At 38.5% G+C, this 23,535-nt stretch overlaps 2 protein-coding genes across 3 annotated transcripts; one reads left to right on the forward strand and one right to left on the reverse strand.

Moving 5' to 3' along the window:
* Positions 1–225: 225 nt before the first annotated feature.
* LOC120746517 (low affinity immunoglobulin gamma Fc region receptor II-b-like) lies at positions 226–5,756 on the reverse strand. Of its 2 annotated transcripts, none has more exons than XR_005698868.1 (7): positions 5,364–5,756; positions 3,508–3,567; positions 2,940–3,206; positions 2,258–2,503; positions 1,862–2,029; positions 1,010–1,302; positions 226–944 (listed from the first exon to the last, which is right to left on the reverse strand). XR_005698868.1 is itself a non-coding variant. In XM_040051946.1 (7 exons), the coding sequence occupies exons 1-7, from the start codon at positions 5,392–5,394 to the stop codon at positions 938–940; spliced, it is 849 nt and encodes a 282-aa protein (XP_039907880.1). In that variant the 5' UTR covers positions 5,395–5,756; the 3' UTR covers positions 226–937. The 2 variants fall into 2 exon arrangements, 1 of the variants encoding a protein (XP_039907880.1); XM_040051946.1 differs by having other exon boundaries at positions 226–947; positions 1,236–1,302.
* A 5,648-nt stretch (positions 5,757–11,404) lies between these two features.
* Positions 11,405–18,662, forward strand: LOC120746510 (butyrophilin subfamily 3 member A2-like). Its single transcript, XM_040051930.1, has 6 exons — positions 11,405–11,559; positions 13,601–13,688; positions 13,882–14,220; positions 14,870–15,148; positions 17,539–17,658; positions 18,001–18,662. The coding sequence occupies exons 2-6, from the start codon at positions 13,610–13,612 to the stop codon at positions 18,483–18,485; spliced, it is 1,302 nt and encodes a 433-aa protein (XP_039907864.1). The 5' UTR covers positions 11,405–11,559; positions 13,601–13,609; the 3' UTR covers positions 18,486–18,662.
* The last annotated feature ends 4,873 nt before the right edge of the window (positions 18,663–23,535 follow it).

Consider the following 23,535-nt stretch of genomic DNA (forward strand, 5'->3'; position numbering starts at 1 on the left):
TCTTAAGCTACATTTGTCATATTGTGTTGCTGCAAAGGCCACGGTGAGTATATTTTTAAAAATTTGCAACAGCACTCTCATACCTGTAATGAGGCAGAGTAAATAGAACTGTCTCTCTCTGTCATGTTTAATTTTAACACACTGCTACCTTTTAAATTAGAAGTGATGATGTGAGGTGGGTGAAGTTTCCTCTTTCATGTGAAGAATAAAGACGATGAAAAAATATGGTCTTGGGGTCATTTTTATTTCACGCAAACTGACACCATTTCATCAATTATAAATCAACACATCTAAAACATCAAAATTCTGCTAATAAACACAGAAATGTCCATTATCTTCTCTCTAAATGCAACTCTTTTGACAGTTTTTTTCCATACATTCATAGCTTCAATAACATTAAAATTCAAAAAAGAACATTAGAGACTAATGTATCCTTCATTTGTGGCTTTGGGTTGTACAAAAGAAGTGTTTCAAATCCTCTTCTGTTAAAACTGAGTTGGTACCTTCATGAACATGCCTGCTAGGGTTGATTCTCTTTTGAGTACAAATTAAATTTCAAAATATTCTTTTTTTTTCTTTTAAATGAAACCTGAAGCATTCTGGGAATTATATTTGAAACAACACATGATTTATACATTGTTGCTCTTCTACATTATTTACTCTAATACGATTTGTTCATTTATGAAATGCAATTATGAATAAAATAAAATAAAATAAGGTACCAAATTTAAAAACGTCTAGTCTTTTTTTATTTCACTTGCAGACACACAACTTAAGCTGTCAAGTGGCTGAGCATGTGACCACCAGTTAAAAATATATCTTATGTGCACATTCATTATGGTACTTCACAGCCTTCAAACAACCTACATGTTGAAGTGAGGGTGCTCAGCTGCATACATTTTTGTATCTGGGTTTCTGGTGTGGTTATTGTCAGACATCATGACCTTCTGTTAAAAAAAGAAGCTGGTAAAGTTTGTCTTTCTCTCTGTGAGAAGATTCAGCTGCTGACACACAGTGTAACAATGATTGAATAATGACAAGACTTTAACAAATGCTCACAAAAACATCAGATAAATTTAAGTCTTGATCAATAATTTCTGACTGGAGCAGAAAAGTGATGGACTGCTGAAAAAATCATTTATTTTTCTTTTTTAATGATTACATTGTTTCTTCCACTAGCTTTTTAAACAGCTAGAGATGTTGTAGTTTCAATATTTTCACATTAGGCAAATTACCTTTCATCAACTTTGCTTCTTGTGATGAGGGTACGCATCGCCTGGGTAGAATTATTTACGCTGACCCCTGCAGACATTGAAACATACAGGCAAGTCAAGACCATAATACACAGATAACTATGAAGGAAGAATGTTTCCTCAGCTTGACTAGCACATGCCAAGGCTAATCACAAAGTACAGATAGTGTAACATAAAAGATACGCATTTATGATATTATGTAAGTACTATGCGATCATCATGCTGCCTAGCAACCACCTACCAAATAATAATACCAAATTTACAGTGTTTCAGCACAAGAACATCTTAAAAAAGGACAGCATGATTTTAATTTCATGAAAGTAGCATCCAATATGTATTCACAAAACCTCAACTATGTATGTCATATTATGGCATTATCATGTTACCTAGCACCCACCTAAGAACAGACTAAAATTAAAAAACTTTAAAACTCTAAAAGAAATGTAGCATGGGCATGTATTAGTTTTTAAAATCTACTAAAAAAGGTGTAAGTCTTCATCTCTACTCTGGAGTGACATCGGAGAGGGCCAGGGCAGCCAATGCTTATGATTTGGTTTATTGGTTTCAAAGCTAAACAAGAAGTCATGTTCTATAATGGTGAGCCATACTTGGTGTCAAAGAAGTTTCTGCTATGTGACGTCTGGTGGTCTGTTGATGTTTCTGATGTTGAAATACTCCAGTCAGAAGGACCAAAATAATCACCATTAAAATACAGAAACCAATGCCGAACACAAGGTAGAGGTCTAAGCGAAGCACCTGAGGTGGAGCATCAGCTCCTAGAAAGATAATTGCATGCATTGTGTATTAGACATAATTATAATGATGTAAATTAATATAAACAATTTATATTAATATAAAAAACCAAACACAAACCCTAAACCATCAATTTATGGTATACATTCATCAAATAATGCGTATCTGAACACATGAACTTCATGTTTATGCAAAGCTTCAAAATGCATTGTAGATAAAACACACAGCTATTAATTGTCTATAAAACTTACTTCCAACAGCTAGCCAGCTCTCTGGTGATTCTTCAGTCTTAGAAATGCCACATTTGTAAAAGCCTTCATCAGACTTGGAGACAATGGGGTTCATCATCTTTCCTGTTGAACTGATCCCAATGGAGGCACCATTTTTATAGAATTCAGCAGTGAAATTGGGGTGTGCATGCTTCTTTTTACAGAGCAGGGTCACATTATCTCCCTCCAACAAAGGATAGGCAGGACTCTCCAGGATCACAGGACCATCTGAATGTGAATGGCACATGACTTGAAAAGTTTCTTATAGAAAACATGATTTCTGATTAAATTATATAATCTTTCAAATACTACAGGCAATAGGTCAAAAATCATTTTTAAGAAAAAATGCATAACAGATTATACAAACTTTGACGAAGATGCTTTTGTTATCAGAGTAATGCTTAATTTCCAAATATAATGCGCTGTATTTGCTACCAAAAACAACTGACCAAAAAATTGGTTTCCTTAAGCAAAATGTGTAAAATGATTCTTATTTACCTGTTTAAGCACACACACACACACACACACACACACACACACACACACACACACACACACACACACACACACATGCACACAACAATGTAATTGACATACCAAACGAACAGATCTAAAAAGTGGATGGACTAAATATGTTTTTATATTTTTTGGTGTATGTGCATACCAGTTACAGTGATATTGACAGAGTTGCTTCTTTGTGTTCTTCCCATTTCACACCAGTATTCTCCACTGTCAGTTTTCGGATATGCATTACTAATATTGCAAGGCCCACTAGCTCTATCCCAGGTTGGAGCACATGTTCTAAGGTCTCCATTTATCTTTTTCATCACTCTCCATCCAGTCAGTCCACGTAGCCCTTCACAGCTGATTGTGATAGATTCTAATTCAAAGAACTGCTGTCTGTTTGGAACAACTTGAGGAAAACCTGAATCTAAAACAGAAAATCAAGATATGTTATTGCTTCTGTCTTTCAAAACACAAATGGACAATATTACTATATTTACTGAAACAAATGCACATGTATGTTGTATTTTTAGGTTTTTCTTAAATACAGATTTTTTTTCAAAGTTGTATTCTAATGTAATGTTGTGTTGGAATGCACTATGCTTTTGCAGCTGTTGTAGCCCAAAAGTAAGTGCAATAGTTGCCGAACTTTTCACGTTGTCATGAGACAATATTTACCTATTACATTTTTGTTATAAATAGATCAACATGAATTTTTAACTACTTACTATGTGTTTGAGAGTCACTGAATTCAGCTACTGTAACTGAGATCAACAGCACATTAATCACTGTAGGGATTAAGAATGACAGTTAAACATGTCAACTTTTTGAATATTTTTTCTTCATCATTACAGGGAGTTCAGAATTATTAGGCAAATGAGTATTTTGTCCACATCATCCTCTTCATGCATGTTGTCTTACTCCAAGCTGTATAGGCTCGAAAGCCTACTACCAATTAAGCATATTAGGTGATGTGCATCTCTGTAATGAGAAGGGGTGTGGTCTAATGACATCAACACCCTATATCTGGTGTGCATAATTATTAGGCAACGTCCTTTCCTTTGGCAAAATGGGTCAAAAGAAGGACTTGACAGGCTCAGAAAAGTCAAAAATAGTGAGATATCTTGCAGAGGGATGCAGCAGTCTCAAAATTGCAAAGCTTCTGAAGCGTGATCATCGAACAATCAAGCGTTTCATTCAAAATAGTCAACAGGGTCGCAAGAAGTGTGTGGAAAAACCAAGGCGCAAAATAACTGCCCATGAACTGAGAAAAGTCAAGCGTGCAGCTGCCAAGATGCCACTTGCCACCAGTTTGGCCATATTTCAGAGCTGCAACATCACTGGAGTGCCCAAAAGCACAAGGTGTGCAATACTCAGAGACATGGCCAAGGTAAGAAAGGCTGAAAGACGACCACCACTGAACAAGACACACAAGCTGAAACGTCAAGACTGGGCCAAGAAATATCTCAAGACTGGTTTTTCTAAGGTTTTATGGACTGATGAAATGAGAGCGAGTCTTGATGGGCCAGATGGATGGGCCCGTGGCTGGATTGGTAAAGGGCAGAGAGCTCCAGTCCGACTCAGACGCCAGCAAGGTGGAGGTGGAGTACTGGTTTGGGCTGGTATCATCAAAGAGGAGCTTGTGGGGCCTTTTCGGGTTGAGGATGGAGTCAAGCTCAACTCCCAGTCCTACTGCCAGTTTCTGGAAGACACCTTCTTCAAGCAGTGGTACAGGAAGAAGTCTGCATCCTTCAAGAAAAACATGATTTCCATGCAGGACAATGCTCCATCACACGCGTCCAAGTACTCCACAGCGTGGCTGGCAAGAAAGGGTATAAAAGAAGAAAAACTAATGACATGGCCACCTTGTTCACCTGATCTGAACCCCATTGAGAACCTGTGGTCCATCATCAAATGTGAGATTTACAAGGAGGGAAAACAGTACACCTCTCTGAACAGTGTCTGGGAGGCTGTGGTTGCTGCTGCACGCAATGTTGATGGTGAACAGATCAAAACACTGACAGAATCCATGGATGGCAGGCTTTTGAGTGTCCTTGCAAAGAAAGGTGGCTATATTGGTCGCTGATTTGTTTTTGTTTTGTTTTTGAATGTCAGAAATGTATATTTGTGAATGTGGAGATGTTATATTGGTTTCACTGGTAAAAATAAATAATTGAAATGGGTATATATTTGTTTTTTTGTTAAGTTGCCTAATAATTATGCACAGTAATAGTCACCTGCACACACAGATATCCCCCTAAAATAGCTAAAACTAAAAACAAACTAAAAACTACTTCCAAAAACATTCAGCTTTGATATTAATGAGTTTTTTGGGTTCATTGAGAACATGGTTGTTGTTCAATAATAAAATTATTCCTCAAAAATACAACTTGCCTAATAATTCTGCACTCACTGTAGTGTTGATTCCTGCATTTAGCACTGAGCAGTTACAAATTCCATAATTAATTCATTAATACTTATAAGTGTGTTTTAGATATGTTAAATTGCCCTTTAATTTCACACATGCATTTTTTCAATAGCTGATTCAGTATGTTTGTATAGATAGACAAGGATCAGTACTCACAGACTTTGATATCAGTAACTCTGACCTCCATGTTGTCTTTCTGCTGGCTGTGTGAGTGTCAGACTGAAATGAGGATGAGTTGTTTGTAAGAACTTCCTCTTCCTGTGTTTCTGTCTAGCTCACCGACAGGTTTTAGTCTTCCTGAGACAGAGAAATGCTCTGTGTTTAAAAGAACATTGTGTGCATAACAGGATAAACAAGGATGTGGTTTCCACTCCATTTACATGCAATCAAATCAAAAAAGCCCCTAATTCAGCCTAAATGTGATTATTTTATGCACTGTTCTTTGTTTTACATGATTAAAAAAATGTCTGTTTCTATGCAGCGGAAGAATGTATAAGGTCATATAATAATCATGTATATGTAACCCTGCCAGTCCAAGGATCTCCCTCCACCCTGGACTCTGCGTTGTGTGATTTTGGTTTGGATTGGGGTGCACAGTAGAGAGACCAGTCGGCTACAGGCATTCAATATGTGGTGCGGACCACACTGCTTATTTAGACACTGGGGCATAAACAACTCCAACTCAGCTGCTGGCATCTTAACAACATTTGTTGGTGTCAGGTACGTGTATGAGGCAAAATTTACATAACAACACTACTAGCAAACTGTAGCTGAAGAATTAAGAATTAATTCTTCATCTTCTTCATCCTCTGTTAGCAAGCAGAAGTGTAGCCCCAAATCGCCACAGATATTTCCAAACATAAGCACACTCTCATCAGACAGTACATGAACATCTCAATAAATACAGTATATTCATAGTTTGACTGGACAATCACCATTTTACAAAGTATAATACTGATTTTTAAACTAAACCCGTGTGGAATGCCAAAGACAGTGCTTACTTTGCAAAGTAATCACAGAAAACTCTGAGCCAAGATGGTGCCCGCACAAACAGGAAACTTGATCTAGAGTGTCCTGTAGGGGACAATTGTCAAACTTGCTCAAATCTACAGTGTATATGCAGCTCAACAGTGACACCCTGTGACTTATTATTTGTAAGTCACTACCTTACAAATACAATAATGAGCTTTTATTTTAAACATGATTATGCATTCTATGTTAAACTTCTATCATTTCAATCCATTGAAATATAAAATGATATGGATGGATTTGTGTGTCCCAGGGATCCCAGGTGCTATGTTGTCTTTCGGACTGCCTCAAAGTAATTTTGGAAAACAGTCAGGCGACTTAGAAGGGGAAAGTGGTGCTCTACCCACACTGTGTATAGTGTGGGTGGAGTCTCGCTGTCTTCAACTCAGGATATTGTCGGATGGTGGAAGGAGTACTTGAAGTTCACTAACATGTCTTCCGTAGAGGAAGCAGAGTCTCTGGATGAGGTAGATGACTCATCTACTCTGAGGGTAAGGTCACTGAGGTAGTTACACAACTCCATGGTGGCAAGAGGGCTTGGTGGTGATTAGGTTTTCCGTGTGTTCCTGAAGGGCCTTTCAGTTAGACTTCTTATGTAGTGGCTTGTTTGTGTAAAGATGACCTCAGAGGCTTTGAGTCTGTGTGTATGTGAAACGGATGGGAAGGGTGAGTGAGTTACACAGCCTGTTTGAATATATTGTAAATGTACAATATATTCAATTGACTATTTTTATTGAGTATATTGTGATCAGCAAACCACAAGTTTTAAAGAGAAAAAGTAAAAGGAGATTATGTCAAAATGGACGCTCATCCGAGAATGAACTGAGGTTGAATCTAATTAAAGATAAATTTCATAAACTGAATGAAAAAAGGAGTGAAGTATATTCATATGTGACTAAATTTTCAAAAGTAATGGGATTATTGTTAATTCCATGTTAAGAAAAAAATGGAAAAGGAGAAAAAGTAATAAAGTTGTTTTAAAGTTCAAACTTAAAATTTTCAACTTTAAATTGTCTAAACTCATGTTCAATCATCCAGGTAAGGAAATCCCAAAAAGGTGATTCTGTTCAACTGGACATTTTCAGTGGGAGAAACGTTTCATCACTCATCCAAGTGACACTTTCAGTCTGAGTTGAAGATTATGCAAATGTTTTGTTTATAAGGTTGGGGAAACCTGCATTCAGCTGCAAATTGATTTTATATTTTTTGTCTTTTTTTCTCTGCTCGTTTTGCTGTGTTAGAATATAAACTCTAACGGATCCTGATCTTCATTGTTTACTCGAATAACTGAACTAGATCCAGTTAATCCAAGAGCGCCCTAACCCATTCTAGCGAGCCCACCCTACAAGCTACAGAGAAGCAAACCAAAGTTAAAGGCTATTTTCTAAAAGTGTGTTTTCTAAAAGGCAAAAAGATCCAATGTACCTGAGTGTGTGGGTAATTCTTTAAAAAAAAATAATTTAAAAAAACAACCATTTTTAGGCATCTATATAAAGTTCAATCATTTCTGCCGTTCAATACCAAAGAAATCTAAACTGGTAGATGGTGCCAAAATGCTCCAATGGCAACATGTCTGGCAATGAGTTTATTAAAAGTTTTATCACCTTTTACTGTTTCACTTCAGCAGCATCAATCTTTATATAATGTCCATACATCGGTTCCTGGTTTTCTGGAGTTTATTGTCTACTCAAGCATATTTTCAAAGTGGTTTTATGCAATAAAATCCAAAAATAAATTAGAAGAGGTTAAAACATACTTACTTTTTCTATCTTCGAGCCTTAGTAACATTGACACAATAGAATCAACTATAATATTTACATCTCTGATGAAATCTCAGAAGCAATAGCTCTATTTTAATACCAAGATTCGTTTGTTATAGCAAAGAAATACTGTTCATTTTGCGTGTGGTGTTTTTAAGCAGGAAGCTCAGAAAGACATTTCAGACTCAAATAATAGCTATTCATTTCTGCTGAAGATATTTGAAAGGTTAACATGTGAAAAATTAAATAAAAAGCAGCTTTTTCTAAATCAGTTTCCATGAAATATTTATATATATTTTTTAATAAATCATGGAATAAATAAAGAGTGCGTAATTGGTTTCTATACATACAGTGTATACACGGGTGTGTAGAGTAAGGAGTATAAACAGCACACTGTGGTTCAGCAGCAGGTATGGTAGATGTTTTAAATAAAGACTGTTTAGCCTGTGGAAAGAAACCGTACACATGTCAGAGGTTAGCAGCTGTTACAGTGTTCAGTGTGTGACGGGTCTGCAGTGATGATACCTGCTTGTTTCCTGATTGGAGGTCAGTTCCGCAGCAGTGATGTTTTCTGCAGACCTCACTGTCTGCTGTGGTCTGTTCTTGTCCTTTTTGGTGGCTGATCCAAAAAAGCAGTGATGGACGAGCAGAGAACAGAGAGGATTACTGCAGAGTGAAAATGGATCAACAACTTCAGCTGAAACAGTTCTCTGTCTGCTGCTTCTTCATGTTGTGACCTCCTCTATCGGTTTGTTACAGAGATTTTCACCATGACGTGAAAGCAGCTCCCAGTGACTCTAATATGCAGTAGTGTTTGAACATGTGTAGCACGGCTCTTTGACTCTGGCCGGATGCTCAGGGAATATGTGAATATTTGAGCTTCACCCTGTTTTAAAAACACTAAAACGTTTCATGTTTCCTCTCTGTGTCTCAAGTTATCCTCAGTTCATCTCAGCTAATCGTGTCCACTCATGACAATGATGCCATCCTGCCATGTCATGTTGAGCCCCTGGTTGAGGACCATGAGTGGTGGAGACTGGACCTTCCTCCTGACCCCGAAGACCCACAGAGCCAGCACAGGCATGTGCACTTTAAAACTGAAACCTGGGAGGACGGAGCTGTTCAAGGATGGCCTGAAAAGCTGCAACGCATTGATCAAGATCAAGAAGGTGGAGCTCTCAGGTGAAGGAATATACAGATGTTTCCTCCCAGAGTTACAGAGTCATGTTTTTTTTCTCTCTCTCTGTTAATTAAAAACATTTTTTTCACAGTCAAACGTTGCTAAAACTGTGGTGACAACAGCAGCACTGCGATCCAGACCTCTGCAAACAGCAGCTATGACTGAAAAATAACAAAATTAGAGGTAAAAATATTCTTTGTAAAGATCACAATAAACAGTGACCTGTTTTGTGCCTTATTCTCAAATAAGTTGGAGCTTTGTAGAAAATATAAATAAAAACAGTGATTTGCAAATCACATAAACTCATTTGATTCACAGCAGAACATAGAAAACACCAAGTGTTTAAATTGAGACCTTTTACTATTTATTGAAAAAACATCAGCTCAGTTTGAAGCTGATGGCAGCAACACAAAAAAGCTGGAAGGATAGTTTGTCACTACCTGGCAGCAGGTCAGTAACATGAAATAAAAAGAGGCAGAGCTTCACCTGTCAGCAAAAACCTGTTTCTACTAACCATGGAACAACTTCAGAATAAAAGTGCAAAGACTTTGAGTTCTCCTTCAGTAGCGTCTTCTCTGTGGGATGTTCTTATTTTTAGGCGGAGGAGGACTAATCTCTGCGGCTGCTGCAGTGAGTTTCTTTCTCCTGCTGATCCTGGGTGGAGCAGGTGGATACTGACATAGACGGAGGTCAGTCTCTATCAGAGCACTTTCATCAGATCTTACAGTTTCTGTTGTTCCGTCTCTGCTTCGAAGTTTCTTAAACTTGTGATATTCAGTTGTGTTTTGTTTTAAAGAGAGTGACTCCTGCTCACACACCAGTGTAGAGGCCTTGATGAAGAGAGCCCCAGCATGTGGACACCAACAGCTGGACACAAAGAGTCAGAAGAAGAGATCCTGGAAGCTGCTGAAGAGAAGACTTGAACATTTCCTTTTCAGTAGAAGTTTGGATTTTAGCTTGAATCTTGACGCCAGTCACTAATTAGAAGCTGTGAGCTGATGTCAGAGTCGGGAATTGAAGGAAGGAAACACAGAGCCTGATCTGATTACAAAGACCTCTGATGTTTGTCTTTAAAGGTCAGAAACTCTGCAGCCGACCTGGAGCTACAGGCTGGTTCACCTGAAGACCTCAGAGGCTGAACACACAGAGCTCCAGCTGTGCTGCGTCCTTTCAGTGCAATACCAGAGCTGGACACTAGAGGTCACCATTTGATTTAGTGTCAAAACATTAAAAACACTGATGCTGACTTGTTTCACACATGAGTGGGAGCCTCTGCCTCCAGCATATAAACATGTCAAAGAGTGTTTTAAAACTAATCTTATATACTTTACATCATTTTAAATATAATTATTTTCTATTTATGTGACTACATGTGTATTTGATTTTTAGTTAAATTCATATAACATACATGATAAATATGAAGTGAAAAAAACTTTTTGAAAAGAAAAAGATTATTTAAAACATTCAGGAACATTGTACATGTACTGTTTTGTATGTAATGAACAAAACAGAGTCGTGAAGCACGGCAACAGAATAAAGGCAACAGAATTTGAAGCATAGATGAAATACATTTTATGAAAGTTTGATCATATTTGACCCAAAAGAAGAGGTCAGAGGTCCAGAGTAACCTGATATTTACAAACCCCATGTATCATTCGCTACATGCTGTCAGTACCAACAATGACATAGTTTTAAATAAATGGCTCTATATAACATTATCATTACTCTGACTTTCAGGTTGATCCGTTGAACTTGGGGAGAGGTCAGAGGTCAAATGTGCTATGATATTGTAAGTCTTTGTACTTTATAAATGTTGAAATTACACAGCACACTTTTAAGAATCATAATTTTTGACTTTTAAGTTTTTTTGTAAATTTTCAACCAACAACTCATAAAGTTTACCGTGAAGACCTCGATGGATGTAAGCCAGATTTTATTGGATTTTTATAACACGATCCTGCTCTACACCCTACAGAGTTTTATCAGAATACATTCAAACTTTTAGAGCTGTTGTGTTTACAGACAGAATGAAATGCAAATGTTGCCAAAACATGAGCTTCTTGTTGAAGGTACTAAGAAACTCCTGAAACCATTTTGAGCTCCTCTTTGGTTTTTTACACATGATCGGATTCGGCACTGAACTGATGCAATATGCAATCAAGGTCATCCGTCCCTGTGTTCGTCATGCTCAGTGTTTATCTGATAAACACCAAAGAATGTGCAGCAGTGAACGTTAGAAACTGATCTGACCGGAGTGTCTGGTTTGCAGTGACTCGTTAATCATTGTCTCAGTCTTCGTTTCCTGCTCGGCTCCAGCAACTCGTTTCACTTTGAGAGTGACAGATTGAATCACTGTGACAGCGTGTAGGGTCCTTTACCTGTGGTAAGTCTTCTTTTTAATTTGTTTGTTTTCGATTTTCATTTGTTTTGAGTCAGAGAACAAACAAACAAGAACCTTATACCAAAACACCAAAACTGTGGTAAAAAACAAAGGGATTTTTTTCTACATGTTACTGAATAAACTCTGAATAATGTCAGACTGTTGTTTCTCTGTCAAACCATTAGCACATACAAGATGACAAATGTCTGTCAGTCATTAAAAGCTCCCACAAAGCTCCAAATGTAGCAGCAAAAAGCTGTATTATGTTTATAAAGAACTGTTCCTGGAATCGTGCAGAGACCTGCACGTAAAGCAGGACTTTGTCTCATCAAGGTGACTTAAAATAAACTCTGAGCTTTCAGTTTTAGTCATGTGCTTAAGTTACACTGATACTGAGCAAGTTAATTTTAAACCAAAAGATCATAGTCTAAGCTGATCTGTGTTCCTGGTGAATGTTTGATGGGTCACCTCCAGCCTTGGCTGAGTCTTTGTGCTTTTCTTTAATTTATTTGCCCAAAAGAGATAAAACACAGAGCTGACTGCAGCAGCAGGTTTCTCAGATTTTCTTTCTGTCAATGCCACAGGCTGGTTCTGATTGGTCTGCTGTTTACAAAGTGGGCGGAGTAAACTCACATGAATAATTTCAGTTTCTTCTTTGAAAATGACTGCTTGATACAAACTCAGGAGCACAGCTGTCTGAAACGACTGAAGATGAAGCACGTTTGCTGAATTTACTGAGATTAAAGTGTTGAACTGTGACAATCATCAGTTAACACGACTTTTCAGCTGTTTGGGGGCAGAGACAGTTTCCTCAGAAAAAAACCCTGTATGTTTGGAGGTGTTTGGTTGATGTTAAGCTTTAAGCTCAACAGATTTATTCTGTACTCTGTCAATCAAAACGAGAGAGCTCACTTTTCTGCTTTCAAAGGAAGATATAGCAGCAGCTATTACTGTTTACTACACTGTAAAAACCCACATGCCCTTCTCAGGACTTTTATTTATTTGGCAATCATGTTGGCTGTGTTATAGATTGTGACATTTTGAAGGAACTTGTCTTTTTATTCACATTTTTGAACTAGATATCATCCATACTCTGCTGATTAATCACTTAATCAAATTGAGCACTTTTCAAAATTATAAAACATTAAGTTGTTTTTAGGATTTTAAGCCTTTAAATGACAGCTTAAACATCTGATGTATTAATTATTTATTCAAACAAACTCACAAAAAATAATTTTCCATATAATAAATAGGATGAGGATGTGACATTGGGGTGATTAGATTCTTGGGCATGTCAAAGAACAGCAACATCATTGATTTGATTGCATTTTTTGTGTAGTGTCTTTCGACACAAAAATGCCCCATTCACTTCTACTGAAACCACATTTTTTATGCTCTCTTGTAATACTGTTGTAGTATAAAACCATGCATCCTGTAATGTCAGCATTTCACTTTATAGAAAAGTTGTATTTTTTGACATTTTTACTGTATTCCCTCAGATTCAACCATTTTGCCATTGTAGGCTAATGCACGAAATTCTTGTCTTTTTGCAACTGGTGTGACCACCAGGGAGCCCCAAGAGTGATTTCTATGCACGTGTGTGTGAAACTACTTTTAAATCAACATCTGTTTCATTATTGAGCACATTTATTATGCAAACTGTACCAGCACTGAAAACTTGAACAACAAAAGATAAGCACAACAGAATATATGTATAAATTTGAAACTGTGTAACTGATATCACAGGTAAATGGTTCTTAGCAATTTTCTACTCTGAGTACTGAAAGGGCTTAATTCACAGAATGTTTTTTCTATGGATGTGCTTTCAATCTTACATGCAAATCCAACCACCAACCTTCAGATTAGCAGATGACCTGCTCTACCTCCTCCAAATCTGCAAAAAAAACATCAACAATTCTGTGTTTTTCTGTCAATATGGGGTGCTGTGTGTCCATTAATGGCTGCAATATAACAAAAAGTGAAAATTTAAGGGGGTCTGAATACTTTCCATACCCACTGTATTTATATTATTTTTACTATGCAGAAATCGAGAATGCGTTCAATGAAGGACAGGCTTCTCTTGGTTTTCTATCATGATGTTATCCTTCTTCTTCTAACATGGCATTGTGGAGGTAAGTTGCAGAGTAATATTGAACAATGAACATAATGTTAATGTGGTGAGAGTTTTTGTGTATATGTGATGGGAGTGTTGCAAGATAACTGGAAGAAAGATGTAAAGACACACAACCTGGGAAATTGCAGCCGAAGAAAAATTACCCAAATGAAGTGTAATTATATTATTCGTTTATTATACTTTATCCACAGGTCAGTCTCAGATGATTGGTCCAACTCACCCATTGGTTGCAATGACAGGGGATGACATCATTTTACCATGCCAGCTAGATCCAGCTAGGGATGCTGTTGACTTGACTGTGGAATGGTCTAGACGTGACCTTAAACCAAGATTTGTCCACTTAAAGCGGGACGATGCGGAGCTCGTGACTCAGAATACTTTATACTCCAGAAGAACATCACTGTCTGTCAACAAACTGAAATGTGGTGACATTTCATTGAAACTCTCCAAAGTGCAAGTCTCTGATGCAGGAATGTATAACTGCCTTGTTCCTGAAATTGGTGCAGAAACTGGGATGGAGCTTGTTGTTGGTAAGTTGACATCAATACCATTTGCTCTTAAAAAAAAAAAGGAAATCATTAAGGCATGGGATACTGACAAATAACAAAAGCTTACCTTGGATGACAAGATGGATATTCTACTGGGAAGTGAATCATCTACAGGAGCATATGAGTTGAATAAATTTTGGGATTAGTTCTTACTTGAGCTAACATAGCTAACTGGATTGAGATTTGGACTGACCAGACGCATGGCATAGTTTATTGAGTTCTCAAGAAGTGCAGTTTACTAACAGGAGAGAGGTGTGGAAGATAGTGAAGGTATTTAGAATTAGAGACATTTCATAGGGCATTAAGGGCAATGAGAGGAACATTTGGGCAGCTGGGTAAAAAACTACAAAAGAAAAAAGCATTTGACCTGACCAGATGGACATTTAAATATGTAACAGGATTAAATCGGACAACCATAATGGATCTTTAAAAGAGCATAGTAGTATTTATAATTACAATTTAAGCCACTGTACCATTTCAACAAAAAGCTTAAGTATATGGCGTGACCACAGAGTAATCGAAGGTAATCGGGAAGGAATTTGGACTAACATGAACCACTGAAATAGTTAAAAAATGTTTTAATCCTGAACTTTGCATTCCAAGTAACTTTTATCCTTATTTTACTCTGTAGGTTCTGTTTCTTCTGTAGTCATGGAAATATCCAAAGTCAAAAATGAAATCTTCTTTAAATGCAAATCTAACGGCTGGTATCCAGAGCCTCAGGTGATTTGGCTGAACAGTCAAGGAAACCAAATCAGAGCTGAATCTACAAACAGTGCCAAAGGTTCTGATGGCCTCTATACTGTCAGCAGCACTGTGACTGTGTACAAGAGACAGACCTACAGTCTCACCTGCAGAGTCCAACAGAAGAACATCAACCAGACTGAAGAAGCACATATCCATGTATCAGGTAGAAAAATGACATATGCCTGACTCAGGGCTGGACTGGGACAAAAATTCGGCCCAGGCATTTTGACTAGAGACCGGCCCACCAGGTATTATAGGAAGAGCCAAAAAGCCTTTGAATGAAAACAAACGCTGTTGTGACAGTAATGCTGTCTTGATGTCTTGACGTAAACTGTCTTGTTGGTATTTATGTAGGATTTCTATACATTTTACATCAGATAAAAACTTTGGTTGTAAGATTCAGATAATTATTTATTAAAAGCTAGACATTTTAAATGAGAATAAGAAAGAAAAGTATTTCTTTGTGCACCCATTTCCCTGTTAATTTCCCTAACTGGTCCCCTGGCAAAACTTTGCTGGACCCTCCCCTGCACAGTTTCCAGCTGTCAGCTATGTAGAAAAGGATCCTCTCAGAAACAGCTCATAACTTCCCTTCAACTCATTCATGTCACCTAAAGGGTAAACCTGTTTCTCCATCACCTGTTCAGCTCTGATGATTCAGTAAGGACATCTCCTGGTTTCATCTTCATGTTTCCCTCTCACCACATATCCAAACCGATATCATGACCAGCTGATTTATGGCTGTGGCTCCAACAAACATCAGCTGATACTCAGAGATGGGCAGTAATGCGTTACTTGTAACGCGTTACTGTAATCCGATTACTTTTTTCAAGTAACGAGTAAAGTAAGGGATTACTATTGCAAAAATGGTAATTAGATTACCGTTACTTTCCCGTAGGAACGCTGCGTTACTGCGTTACTAAAATCGTGATTTTTTTTGGGAGAATGTCTCATGACAGTGACGTATGCAAGTGCCACGTTCGTGACAACAGCTGTGTGCAGATCAACAGTGGATAATATATCGAGTGCGGGAGAGAGTATGAGTGTGCAGCATTTAAAGCGTGGAAGTACTGACCTTACTTTAAGTTTGATTCCCTAAAAAGTGACAAAAACAGTGTCCGTTGTGCGTGGGAAGAAAACTTCTTTTTACAGCGAAAAAAAACCCCTAAACTTCCAAGCAAGTACCGAGTGCGCTACGACATAATGGGAAACTCACAGAGAAACTCTCGGATTCTTCCACTGACCGCTGCGGCTCACCTGCACCAGGGTAAACCTCCGCCTACCCCATTCCTGCTTTACAGGTGAAAATAGAGCAACAGGACCGCTGAGTCTTTGACTTTATTTATTTTCTGCTGTGTTTTACTTGCATCTATTTGAAAGACTGAGTGTAAACACACACAAAAAAATGTGTACTGGAATGTGCAGAAAATAGGTTTAAATATTAAACAAATTTCTTCCAGTCAGAGAATGTTGCAGATAATTAAATTTTTGCTTGATGCATAAAGTTAAAAGATTAAAACTAATAAAGCAAGTTTTAAAAAGAGACTTTTCCATTTTATTACATTTTGTATGATGGATTATGCAGAAAAAGTAGAATTGGGCTGAAAGATCTATCGCTTTATCACCTATTCAGGTTGTAAATCGTGTTTTTAAAAAGTAACTAAGTAATTAATTACTTTTTTCAAGTAACTTGACCAACACTGCTGATACTAGAAAGTAATATTAAATAAATTGTAACAACAGCTGATCAAGCTTAAACGTGCTGCTGTTGTTTAGCGCGACATCAGCTGGTTTCCTCTTTCTAGCGCAAAGTGGGCGATAAACAAGAGAGATGGGAATGGTGTCAGAAAAGCCGATCAGCTGATCATTGATCGGTTTCATGATTGAAGTAGCAACAGGAGAGGGAGGGGGAGAGAATGAGAGAAGAAGAGGCAGCTGTGCTTTTTGGGGGGCAGAATACCTCCAGCTTTGTGTCTTTTTTCATTCTAGCTGAAGTACAGGACAAACTTTGTTTCTTTTCAGCTCAATACGAAACGCGTAATATTTTCTCTGAATACGGGACGATTCTGTTTTTTACGGGACGGTTGGCAACTCTACTAACTAACCTTATGAATTAAATAAAGTTCACTATCAGTAGCATCATAGCACCCACCCAGCTGTATAGAAACTCTGTCATGCTAGCTAGTACGCAGTACGAGTTATTGTAACTGACTGTAAAGTCAGCACAACTAAAATAAACTACAGCTAAACTTGGTTTATATCTGACCCAGATAGACTGCAGGTCATAACTTGTTACCTGAAGTTCAGTTCACCTGCGGCCGTCTCAGGTCTCTCCTCCTCCTGCTTCCCCTCCTTTCCCTCATCCACCTGCTGGCCTCAGTGGAAGCTCCGCCATAGCCACCACCAAACAACTGGGCTATTTTTACACATCTGCCAACACCGGGCAAATGCCCGGTATGCCCGATGGCCAGTCCAGCTATGGCTTGACTTTATTAGTTATTCACATTACTTCTTATTTACAGACAGTATATTCTGTGTGCTTTCTAATTTAAGGTGATTTCTACTTGGTCCAGTGTAATCCTGCTGTTCAGATTACTATCAACCTAGCTGTTTGCTTAATATTGATTGTTACAACAGTATTACTAATATGGAAATCCGGACAAAAGAAAACCAGTAAGTTCTAACTTTATCATACTTTTCTGACAAACGCAGATAATCATTACATTCATGGATGCATTAGATTGGAACTTTAAACACGTACTGATTACTAAATTTATCCCTACCTTTGGAACCAACATAATCTATATTTTTTTAGTGTTTTAGTTTAAAATGTTTCTTAAAAACATAATATATCTACCTGATATTTGTTAGGTTTCAGATGTTGATTATAATTTCATTTTCCCCTGCAAATGTGAAATTTTGGGGGAAAAATTTTTACTGTAGCAAGCAAGTCTGTTTTTTAGCTCTCAGTGATATTACTTTTCAACATTTTTTTTTTCATTTTTATTCACACAGAAAACAAGATACATGATGAGGACAAAAATGAACTACATCAAACAGAGAAGGAGGAAAAATTACAGAGAGAATGTGAGGAAAAGAAAAGACTTGAAAATGAGTTGCAGAACAAGGAGGAAGACTTAAAACGTGTCAGAGAAACCATTGAGAAACTGATGGAGCAGAAGACATTTCTGAAGAACCAGAGAGAAAAACTCAACACACTACTGCAGGAGGACAAGGCAGAGATTAAAGAGGTCGTGATAAAAATGAAAGAAACCCAATTACTTGACAAAGAGAAAAAAATGAATAAGCGTGGAGATAAAAAAACTGACCTGGAAAAGAGAACAGAAGTACATGAAGAACTGCTAAAGATGACAGAAAAGCTAATGGAGGAAACAGAGAACATTATAATCCAAATGACAGAAAGGAAGGGAAAACTAGAAAAAGACAAGGAACAAATTATTAAACACTTGAGAGAGAAACAAAAAATAAAAGAGATTTAGAAGAAACTGTCAGAGAAACAAGCGAGAAACCATGAACAGGTGTGTAAGTTTTTCTTGTATATATTTCTTGCTAAAGTCACATGTACAAACTGTCGTGTTGTGTTCAATTTATGTTCCCAGTGTCTTTAGTGTCTCTCCTTTTTTTAATCAGCGAAGGACAGAGTAACACAACAAATAAAACATTGTCATGGTCTCCGTGCCTGCCCGGCCGGCCCCACAAGGGCCCCACACATTTGCTGTTTTGGTTCTCTCCCTCTCTGCCTGGGCGGAGCTCACTGTGGGCTCCCGCCCTTGGCCCACACACCTGACAACAATCACCTGTCATCACCGGGAGCACTATTTGAGGCTGGAACACAGATCCTCTTGTCGCTGGATGATTGTACTACTGACGTTAGTGTTCTCACAGCTCCTGTGGACTTGTGCTTCGTGATTTGTGATTAGTTTGTGACTTCCCTTCTCTTCTGCTTCAGACCTTCCCCCCCCCCGGACCTGCGACCTCCCTGCCGTGTGTACGTGTGTGAGTGTGGGCAAGAAGACGTGAGCGAGTGTGAGAGAGCTACCCTGTGATTCCCTGGAGTTTTGGATTCCCTTCACTGTATATATATTGTGCACTGGAGCCGCAAATAAACTGTATTTTGGAGACATCTAACCACTCTGCGCTTGAGTCCCTACAACCAGATCGTGACAAACATGGGTTATTTTTGTCAGTGCTGTCATTTTGCAATGTGATGCCTGATATTTCTATAGTTTTTTTTGCTTTAAATTTATACTATATACAGTTTAACAAGACATGCATTTTGAGTGAATTTTGTCATAGAAGATTTTATTTTGTTTCTTTAGAATAAAATAGAAGAGATTCAGAAGAAACTCACTTGATGAACATCTGTCTAACAAGTCAAATGTTTATTTTACTTGAATTTGTTTTCTGTGTTACAAAAAATATTAATGTGTTTATTATTTAAGTTGATTTCTAATAATAATTTTACTGTTATCATTTCTTCTGATGATTTAATCGTGTAAACTGATCCGTGATGAAAACACATCTGTGTGTAAGCGTGTATTCTTTTCTTGGTGGGAACAAAAATTTGTGTGTGTGCGTGTGTGAGAGAGAGAGAGAGTCCCTAAACACAGGGACTACCTCAACATTCAGCCCTTCTGACAACTTTCTCTTCCTGCTCATATACACCGCCATTTTTGCCTGTCCTAACTACAAATTAAGCAGCTGGCATTTGTTCTTCCTAAGACGAGTAAATCTAAAACCACAAATAAAAATAGTCAGCCCACATCTACTAAAGATTCTGTCCATTCTGCACACAGAATGGACATTTGTCTTCCACAGCAGCGTTAATAACAGAAACAAAAGAATTTACAGCAACAATGCCATGAACAATTCTCCACTGCAAGTCTGCGTGCTTTTTCGTGAGGGGAGGTTTGTAAAGGGATCTCCATGCTGGTTTGATGTCAGGTGCTAAAGAGAGATGGGTCCTCCTCACCGTGTCATTGTGTGCATTCAACTTGCCTTGATTGAGAGTTTTTACCAGCAGCCTATACAAAGTTTTCCAGAGGCCCCTTCCAGGGACACCCCCGCAACATCCACATTATCCAGTAAAGGACAAAAGCAGTTCTTAAAACCAGGAAACAGTCTGATGGAAAGATAAGGATCTAAATGATTTGGAAACAGAGTGCCAGCACAATAACTTGCCAAACGTGAACACTCAATTCCACCTAATTTGCGTTTCCAATTATCGAAAAGCTGACCAACAACTCAAGTAGACCTTATCCCAAGCTGTGCAGCGAGTCCATCCGAATTATCTAGCCAGCTCTACCACCCTCTTCAGAGAAAAGACTTGTGCAGCATGGAGCCGTCTGGATAAAGTAGTCCTACCCCAGACAGGGCAATCCAGCAAGCTGCCAAACAGTGAAGGTTCTTCCAGCAACCAGTACAAAGATTCTGCCTGCTGTTGCATCCCTTTCCTCAGCGGAGCCCATACAGAAAAACACTCTTGTAAAAAGGTGGAAGAAGTGAAGCGTTCAGCTTGCTTGAGTCCATCAGAAACAGAGATAAATCCAAACCCATATGACCAAGCTGCTGAAGAATACAGCACGATACCCTCCTCCATACTAGATCTGGGGGTCCTGTAAGCAGTCTCTGAATAAACTGAAAGCGAAAAGCAGCCCCTCTACTGACCAAATGGACCAGACCTTGTCCGCCTTCCTCTCTAGGGAGAAAAAGGACACTTTGAGGAATCCAGTGCAACTTATCCCAAAAAAAGTCCACCAGGATCCTTTGAATGTTAGACAAGAGGGTAACTGGGGGATCAACACAAGTCAACCGGTGCCACAAAGCAGAAGAAACCAGATTATTGATAACAAGAACTCGACCTCTGTATGACATGCAGTAAAAAACGAAAATAAAAAATATATTATAGTGCAAATTTGCAAATAAAACAGCATATACATCAAAATAAATTATTTTCAGCAGTGCAATTTGAGTTCTAAGCATCCCAGAAACGACACAGAAAAGCATAAAGTAAAACATGACAATAAAAACAACAGTATAGGCCCTGAAGGTAAAAAAAACAAACAAACCAAAAAATCAAAATGGCGTCAATTCCGGTTTTGGGCAGGTAATGGCGGACATGAGCTAGTTCGCGCTGACGTCTATTCCAACGTAGGAAGTGTTACGAACAGCTGATTGGATCGGCAAAGCGTGTTTCTGGAATATTATGTTTTTGTTGCTGCAAGTGCTTTTTATGCAGTTTTTGCAAAGCTACAGTGGGGCAAAAAAGTATTTAGTCAGCCACCGATTGTGCAAGTTCCCCCACTTAAAATGATGACAGAGGTCAGTAATTTGCACCAGAGGTACACTTCAACTGTGAGAGACAGAATGTGAAAAAAAAATCCATGAATCCACATGGTAGGATTTGTAAAGAATTTATTCGTAAATTAGGGTGGAAAATAAGTATTTGGTCACCTCAAACAAGGAAAATCTCCGGCTCTCACAGACCTGTAACGTATTCTGTAAGAAGCTTTTCTGTCCCCCACTCGTTACCTGTATGAATGGCACCTGTTTGAACTCATCATCTGTATAAAAGACACCTGTCCACAGCCTCAAACAGTCAGACTCCAAACGCCGCCATGGCCAAGACCAAAGAGCTTTCGAAGGACACCAGGAAAAGTATTGTAGACCTGCACCAGACTGGGAAGAGTGAATCTACAATAGGCAAGCAGCTTGGTGTGAAAAAATCAACTGTGGGAGCAATCATCAGAAAATGGAAGACATACAAGACCACTGATAATCTCCCTCGATCTGGGGCTCCACGCAAGATCTCATCCCGTGGGGTCAAAATGATCATGAGAACGGTGAGCAAAGATCCCAGAACCACACGGGGGGACCTGGTGAATGACCTGCAGAGAGCTGGGACCAAAGTAACAAAGGTCACCATCAGTAACACACTACAACGGCAGGGAATCAAATCCCGCAGTGCCAGACGTGTTCCGCTGCTGAAGCCAGTGCATGTCCAGGCCCGTCTGAAGTTTGCCAGAGAGCACATGGATGATACAGCAGAGGATTGGGAGAATGTCATGTGGTCAGATGAAACCAAAGTAGAACTTTTTGGTATAAACTCAACTCGTCGTGTTTGGAGGAAGAAGAATACTGAGTTGTATCCCAAGAACACCATACCTACTGTGAAGCGTGGGGGTGGAAACATCATGCTATGGGGCTGTTTTTCTGCCAAGGGGACAGGACGACTGATCCATGTTAAGGACAGAATGAATGGGGACATGTATCGTGAGATTTTGGCCAAAACCTCCGTCCATCAGTGAGAACTTTGAAGATGAAACGAGGCTGGGTCTTCCAACATGACAATGATCCAAAACACACTGCCCGGGCAACAAAGGAGTGGCTCCGTAAGAAGCATTTGGAAGTCCTGGAGTGGCCTAGCCAGTCTCCAGACCTCAACCCCATAGAAAATCTGTGGCGGGAGTTGAAAGTCCGTGTTGCTCGGCGACAGCCCCAAAACATCACTGCTCTCGAGAAGATCTGCATGGAGGAATGGGCCAAAATACCAGCTACTGTGTGTGCAAACCTGGTAAAGACCTATAGTAAACGTTTGACCTCTGTTATTGCCAACAAAGGTTATGTTACAAAGTATTGAGTTGTATTTTTGTTATTGACCAAATACTTATTTTCCACCCTGATTTACGAATAAATTCTTTACAAATCCTACCATGTGGATTCATGGATTTTTTTTTTTTCACATTCTGTCTCTCACGGTTGAAGTGTACCTCTGGTGCAAATTACTGACCTCTGTCATCATTTTAGGTGGGGGAACTTGCACAATCGGTGGCTGACTAAATACTTTTTTGCCCCACTGTATATGTGGAAGCAAACTGTGACCTAGGACAAGCTGATGGCATAAGATGTAAGTACAACTCCTCCAGTTTCATATGCAAAAAATTATTGCACTAGCTTACATGGTTGCAGTTCTACAGGGTTTTAAAAAATAGTTACGCAAAACGGAGCGTGCCCGCTCTGACCGGTCTTAAAGAGTTAACTTGTGTTCTTAAGAATTATCTTCTTGATAACACACATCCATACTTTGTAAGTTATCCCATTTCGTTTTGGCCTGCAAGGGGGTGACTTTCCCCTCTAGGCCCATCTTCTCCAGAATTGTCCTGATCACACACAATAAATAAGAGAAGAGAGGAAACCATGGCAACTACAGGGAGTGCAGAATTATTAGGCAAGTTGTATTTTTGAGGAATAATTTTATTATTGAACAACAACCATGTCCTCAATGAACCCAAAAAACTCATTAATATGAAAGCTGAATGTTTTTGGAAGTAGTTTTTAGTTTGTTTTTAGTTTTAGCTATTTTAGGGGGATATCTGTGTGTGCAGGTGACTATTACTGTGCATAATTATTAGGCAACTTAACAAAAAACAAATATATACCCATTTCAATTATTTATTTTTACCAGTGAAACCAATATAACATCTCCACATTCACAAATATACATTTCTGACATTCAAAAACAAAACAAAA

Source organism: Simochromis diagramma, unplaced genomic scaffold (genome assembly GCF_900408965.1).
Source record: "Simochromis diagramma unplaced genomic scaffold, fSimDia1.1 OVJJ01000672.1, whole genome shotgun sequence".
NCBI classification, from domain to species: domain Eukaryota; kingdom Metazoa; phylum Chordata; class Actinopteri; order Cichliformes; family Cichlidae; genus Simochromis; species Simochromis diagramma.